A 7,538-nucleotide genomic window follows, 5' to 3' on the forward strand; every position below is an offset into this window, starting at 1 on the left:
GGGAGGGTTGGGGGACAGGAACAGCAGCGGCTGCACACGTGGAGCAGGGCGGAGGAGGGGCACCCGTGCTCTGGAGGAGTCACCTGGCTCTGAGGGCTGGTCGTCCAACTGCCTCTTGCAGCTCGGTCTCTCCCCCGCCCCCAGGCTGCTGCTCCCATACCTACCTGCCATGCTGCCTCCATCAGCCCAGCTGGCTCTCAGCAGCTGGTCAGGTGGGAATCCAAACCCTGCGCACCTGAGATGCATAAACAGGGGACTATTGAGTAGGAATAGAGAAACTATTTTATCTCTGTATTTGGCACTGATGCAACCACTGCTGTGTCAATTTCTGGTGCTCACAGTTTAAGAAGGATGTTGATAAATTGGAGAGGTTTCAGAGAAGAGCCACAACAATTAAATGGTAAGAAAACCTGCCTTATAGTGATAGACTCAAGGAAATCAATCTGTTTAGCTTAAGAAAAAGAAGGTTAAGGGCTGACTTGAATACAGTCTATAAGCATGTACACAGGAAAAATATTTAATAACGGGCTATTCAATCTAGTAGGGAAAAGTATAGCATGATTCAATGGCCAGAAGTTGAAGCTAGACAAATTCAGACTGTAAATAAGGGATAATTTTAAACAATGAGAGTAATTAACCATTGGAACAATTTTCTAAGTCCTGCGGTGGATTCTCCAATACTGACAATTTTAAAATCAAGATTGGATGCTTTTTTCTAAAACAAATATGTTCTAGGAATGATTCTGGGGAAGTTGTCTGGCCTGTGCTATAAAGGAGGTCAAACTAAAAGATCAGAATGATTGTTTGTGGCCTTAGAATCTTGGAATCTATAATGGGCATAATACAAAAAGAGAGAGAGCGATCGAGAGACCCTCAGTCTGTCCACTTTCCACAATGGTAACTTCATTTAAAACCTTTCAGAGCAGTAACATTTACATTATATTTCACCATTATTATTATTATTTCATATTCTTCTTACTCCTTCTCCAATTCTAAACACAGTGAAGGATGGATGCCAGAAACCAGCGTGCTGTTGCCGAATTCATCCTCTTAGGGTTCAATAGCCTACGAAGATGGCAGGCCTTTCTTTTCTTTACCTTCTTCCTCCTTGCTTATGCCTTGACCATAATGGCCAATGCCACCATCATCGCCATGGTGTGGAAGGACAGCCGCCTTCACACACCCATGTACTTCTTCCTAAGCAACTTCTCTTTCATGGAGATCTGGTACACCACCGTCACCATGCCCAAGATGCTGTCCAGCTTCATGGTGGAGAGGACCACCATATCTGTGTCGGGCTGCATCATCCAATTCTACGTCTTCTTCTGCTTGGGAACCACAGAGTGCATGTTCATGGGTGTGATGGCTTATGATCGCTACATTGCCATCTGCTACCCCCTGCGCTACAACACCTTGATGAACAAAAAGGTCTGCACGCGGCTGGCTGTTGGTTCTTGGGTGAGTGGTTTCATTGGCCATTTGCCCCTCACCATCTCTACCACTCAGTTCTTCTTCTGCGGCCCCAACAAGATCAACCACTTCTACTGCGACCTGGCACCAGTGCTGAACCTCTCATGCACAGACACCTCAGTCAGCGAGAGGATATTCTTCACCTTCGCCTGGGTCATCATCCTCTGCTCCTTCCTGCTCACTATGATGTCCTATTGCTACATCATCTCCACCATCTGCAGGATGCCCTCCACCACTGGCAGACAACGGGCCTTTTCCACCTGCGCCTCCCACCTCACCGTGGTCACCATTTTCTACAGCACTGTCACCTTCATGTATGTCCGGCCCACAGTGCGCTACACCTTCCAGGCAGACAAGGTGGTCTCCATCTTCTACTGTGTAGTCACCCCGCTCCTCAACCCTGTCATCTACAATCTGAGGAACAAGGAAATGAAGGAAGCACTGAGGAGGGTTCTGTGCAGCAGAAGAATGATGAATTGGAAGAAGGTTGGACTCATTAACTGGGATAGTTAGGAGAAAAGGAGGGGGATTCTGGAGAGTTTCAATGTTAGCCTCTCCTATCCACCAAGGTCAACGGTTTAAATGATGATGGAAGCTATTGGTCAGCAATTGATACTAGGGTTCTATTCCCATTTCTGCATTGCAGTTAGAGAAAGAAATAAGTGTGTGTGGGGGGGAGGTCAGGACTTCTGCGTTCTATTCACAGCTCTTGGAGAATTGTGGGGTTTAATGGGTTAGACTGGAGGGCAGGGGGCAGGGAGTCAGGACTCTGGGTTTTATCCCTGGCTCTTTCAGAGGAGTGTGATCTAATGGTCTAGTGGGTTAAAGCAGGTGAGAGCTGGGAGGTAGGGCTCCTGGGCTGTACACCTAGCTATGGGAGAGGAGTGTGTCATATTAGCAGAGGCTCAGATGCAGGATTCATGGAGTCTATAACTTGCTTTGCTCCTGACCCCCTGTGTGACATGAAGCAAGGTAACAGGCCTCACTCACCATTGTGAAGCACACTTTTTTGAAAGAAAATAAGTCTATTAAGTGGTTTGTTGGCTGAGCAAAGTGAGGCCCTAAATTCAACCTGATGGTATTTCTCTGTTTGTTTCTCTGCAATATGGTAATGTTTGAATGCCCAGTCCACATTTTCATGGATTGTTCTAGGCACCAGTGGGCAGAACCCTATTAATTTGGGGGAACCAAAAGAGGGAATGGGGGACACAGAGTGACCCTGCCATCTGGTTAACAGGGACAGATTTTCACAGGTATTTATATGCCCACAGATGCAGATAGGTGCCTAGTGGGATTTTCAAACAGGACTAAGCAGGTGAGGTTCCTAACTCCTATGCAGATCACACCAACTCCCTCTCTGTACTCCCTACCGAAGCATACAAACAAACACACATACATCCACACACATCTCACGTACCTAAACACCCACACAACTCTGTGTCAGATATCCCAACATCCCTAACACTCCACAGATATCCAACACACACCTCCAGCCAACACCCCCACACACATCCAAACCTGAATATGAGCAAAAACATACCTCACAGTTACATTCCCACACATTAACATTGCAATGCTTCCACCCACCCCAACTCTCCCCTCACAGCCCCATCACCCTGACATAACTTGAGCCAACATATACCTGTACCCCATATGCACACACATATAGTCACCTCATATATATAATCATGCCATCCCCTATCAAAACCACCCCACACTCCATATATAACCCCATCCCTTGCAGCTACACCCACACATTGGACACCCACATCTTCAGATGCTACACACCAGCCCAACAAAGACCCTAACTTCACACACAAAGACGTCCCACTTCTCTTCGAAATTCACACCCCCACTAAGAAGTTCATCTTCCAATATACTCCACCCCCACATATATCTCACTGCTTTCTCTTTCTCTCTCTCTCTCACACACACACACACACTCACTCTTCAGCAATACTCCATCTTACACCTCTCAATACACTGAACCTTCTCCACGGAAATCCATTGTATATACCCCACATCTCATTCCCCATAACACCTCCAAACAAACTTTGCACACACACCCTCTCTAACAAATGAACACCTATCCCACAAAACTAACTCCCTCGCCCACACTCTTAAACCCTGACACACAAATATGTTCACACACATCACATATTTTTGTCCCACAAATGATACTTTCATTTATTTTGTTAAATTTTGATGATAGCTAACAATAGAGGGGGAAAGAGGGGTGTGTGTATGTTTGTGTGTGTTGGACAGCCAGAGAAATAACCAAATAATTGCTGAGTATTGTGATTTGTGTTAAGTCTGAATTCTTCCAAGCCTATTTTTCCAAGTTTACACATGGGAATAATTGAGCTATATATTAACTGATCTTTCTCTTTAGACATATTTTCCAGTTCTTCTATAAAATATAAACACATTGGTCCGCCAGTGCTCCCTCTCCACACGTCCACACATATACCCACAGAAAAATCTCAGGAACTAGTACAGATACAAATATATATCTATATGTGAAGACACATATAACTATAACACACAGGTCTGCTGACAGAAATTCTGGTCCCCAGGCTTGGGCCAGGGTCAGGGCCGTCCCTGACAGGGCAGGGCCTGGGACGGAAGTGATAAATCTGTCACTTCTGGGACCGCCTGTCACTCCTAGGCACATGCGACTGCTCCAGGCCCTGTGCTTTCGGGGCCCCGCAGGCCAGCGTGATTGGCCAGTGTGGTCACATGTGCCTAGGAGCCCTGCGACCCGCCCAGGTGATTTAAAAGGGCCTGGGGCTCCCGGCTGCTGCTACCATGGAAGCTGTTGCAGCTGGGAGCCCCCCGGCCCTTTTAAATCACCCAGGCCCCTGGGCATTTGCCCTCTTTGCCCTCACAGTCGCCAGGCCTGATTACACACTAAAACTCACATGCACATGAATGTGTGAAATACACAGGCATCTACCTTATATAAAAAAGAAAGAAAAAACAAATGCACAAATACAGAATGGGGGATACCTTGCTTGGCAGCAGCACTACTGAGAAAGATCTGGGAGCTGTAGCGGATCACAACCTCCACATAAGTGAGCAATGTGATGCTGTTGAAAAAAGTAATAATTTTAGGTTGCATTAACAGAAGCATAGCATGCAAGTCATGGGAGGTGATAGTACCACTCTATTTGGGGCTGGTTAGGCCTCAGCTGGAGAACCATATCCAATTTTCCAATGTATAGAAAGGATGTAGAGAAACTGGAAAGGATCCAGAGACAAGTGACTAAAATGATCAAAGGAATGGAATACAAGCCATGTGAGCAAAGGCTGATGGAATTGGGTATGTTTAGTTTGGAAAAGAAGATCTTATGGGAGGACATGATAGCAGTCTTCAAATACTTGAAAGGCTGCTATAAAAGAGATGGAGAAAAGTTGGTATTTTTTTGTCAGATAGGGGAGGACAAGAGACATTGGGTTCAAACTACTGCAGAGCAGATTTAGATTTAAATCTCAGGAAAAACTTCCTAACTGTAAGAACAATAGGGAAAGGGGGTTAGACTTGATGACCCTTGTGGTCCCGTCTAACTCTTTGATTCGATGATTCTACATGCAAAAGTATCAGACACATAAACTTGCACAATTACAAGTGTACCATATAAAGCACATACAAAAATACATCTATCCATTGCTGGCTCCAGCTTTGTTGCCACCCCAAGCGGCGGAAAAAAAAAAGGAGAACCCGATCGAGCTGCCGCTGAGGAGCAAGACAGCGAGTGAGGGACCCGCCACCAAATTGCCACCAATCCGGAGCAGGCAATTGAGCTGCCCCCGAAGTGCCACCACCACCGAATTCGGACGGGCCGCCCCGACAATGGAGGGAGTGCCACCCCTATCCATTGGCCGCCCCAGGACCTGCTTCCTTTGCTGGTGCCCAGAGCCAGCCCTGCATCTATCAGTTACACAAACAGATCAGCCACATACAATATTCTAGCACCTGTTCACACAAACACGAAGGCAAACAAACCACTATCATACATACACTTACATATACAATCGCTGCTGATAAAATTTGCTCATGATGGAAAGATTGGCAGAGTGATAGTAATGATGAGGACAGGGCAGTCATACAGAGCGTTCTGGTTCACATGGTAAGATGGGCCCATTCAAACAAAATACATTTTAATGCAGCCTAATTCAAGGTCATTGATCTGGGAGCAAAGAATACAGGTCAGACATACACTGTATCCTGGAAAGCAGTTACTTTGAAAAGGATTTAAAGGTCATAGTAGGCAAAGAATTGAACATGAGCACATGGTGCAATGTTGTGGCAGAAGAAGACATATGTATGCCTTGGGTATATAAACAGAGGAGTAGTGAGTGGAAGCTGGGAGGTGATTTTATCACAGTATATGGCATTGGTGAGGCAGCTATTAGAACACAGCAACCAGTTTTGGTGTCCAGGTTTTAGACAGGATGTTGAAAAATTGGAGGGTGTGAAGAAAAGAGCTACACACAATTATTTGAGGGCTGGAGATAGTGTATTACAGTTACTGACTTAAAGAGCTCAATGTTTACACTGTTGGATCTAATTATTTGCAAAATACTTTTCTCTTTTTTCTTCTCACATACAAAGGCCCATGCTAATTAGTGTAACGTTGGAGACACATGTATCAGAGGGGTAGCTGTGTTAGTCTGGATCTGTAAAAAACAACAAAGAGTCCTGTGGCACCTTATAGACTAACAGACGTATTGGAGCATAAGCTTTCGTGGGTGAATACATGTGTCTGACGAAGTGGGTATTCACCCACAAAAGGTTATGCTCCAATACGTCCATTAGTTTACAACGTGCCACAGGACTCTTTGTTGCTTTTTGGAGACACAGTTTCCTCAACCAATTCCTACTAATGAGTGACACCCAAATCTTGTATAAAAAACTCATGGACTGGGTTAAAAAAATGGTGCTGAAAGCAAGTGAGTGGAGAGAGAAGAACAAGCTAATAATGCATCTAGTTAGTCACTGAAGTAAATTCAGCATCCTTGTGTCATTAAAAGTGTGATTCCTCTTAACTAACCTCCTGGAAATAAAGTCGTGTGGAGAAATGCCTGTGCTGATTCATGATACAGAGTTCACTGCTTGGGCCAGAAAAAAATCCCATTAAAGCCCATTGGCCAAATCCTTCATCCTTACTTTGGTTTTACTCAGTCCTTACTCAGGGAAAGTTCACAATGAAATCAGTGGACCAAAACCACAGGCCTTGCTTTTTTTTACTCAGGTAAACACACTTCAAAATAAACGTGAAGCATACTGATGGTCCTGATCAGTTCTTACTCAGATAAAACTATCCCTGGAATCAATAGGCAAAGGCTGGAATTTTTAACTGCACCTAAGGGAGATAGGCACTTAAATACAACTGACTTTTAAACAGATTTGGGCACCTAAATCAGGCAGGATCCTTTCAAACTCCCAGCCTAAATCCTGCGGCCGTTTCTTAGCTTTTGCTCAGTTCTTACTCTGGCAAAACTTACAGTGCCTACAAAAAAGAGATTTCCCTGAGTAAACATGTCGTGATTTGTCCCCTTGTACTCAATGGAGTTATTTCTGCAAGTAATTCTTGGCCAATCAGGCTCTGAAGGTATATCTTAACCTGTGTGCTGTTTATACTTGTCTCAGTTTGGAAAAGGAAAACAGAATTGTCGGCTTCACGTTGCTTTGTAAATTCTCCTGCCCCTATTGCGGTTACTGAGAGAGCTCAGGCCTAAGCCTTCCCAAAGCTAAAGACCTGCTCCCTCAACCGAGGGGAAGGAGCTATTGAACCTGGGCCACAAGTGAATAGTATGGAAAACTAATGAAAAAAAACAGTGATGGGAATGAAGATTAAAGGTTAAAAAATCAGGAATCCAGAGGGGACACCTAGCAGAGAACCCCCAATAGTGCCCACTGCTCCTCAAAGGTGTCTTAGGGAGTCAGGGGACACCACCCAGAGGAACTCAGTTGTGATGGGATGAGGGACAGGGAATAGGCCCCACTGTCCCAGATTACCCCCTCCCCTCATCCAGCTTCTTCCTCCTGGTGTGATAGATGGCTA

At 45.1% G+C, this 7,538-nt stretch overlaps 1 protein-coding gene across 1 annotated transcript; it reads left to right on the plus strand.

Moving 5' to 3' along the window:
* Window positions 1-1,008: 1,008 nt before the first annotated feature.
* LOC101932853 (olfactory receptor 6B1-like) lies at window positions 1,009-1,983 on the plus strand. Its single transcript, XM_005310434.2, has one exon. The coding sequence runs from the start codon at window positions 1,009-1,011 to the stop codon at window positions 1,981-1,983; it is 975 nt and encodes a 324-aa protein (XP_005310491.2).
* The last annotated feature ends 5,555 nt before the right edge of the window (window positions 1,984-7,538 follow it).

Source organism: Chrysemys picta, chromosome 13 (genome assembly GCF_011386835.1).
Source record: "Chrysemys picta bellii isolate R12L10 chromosome 13, ASM1138683v2, whole genome shotgun sequence".
Taxonomy (NCBI): Eukaryota; Metazoa; Chordata; order Testudines; family Emydidae; genus Chrysemys; species Chrysemys picta.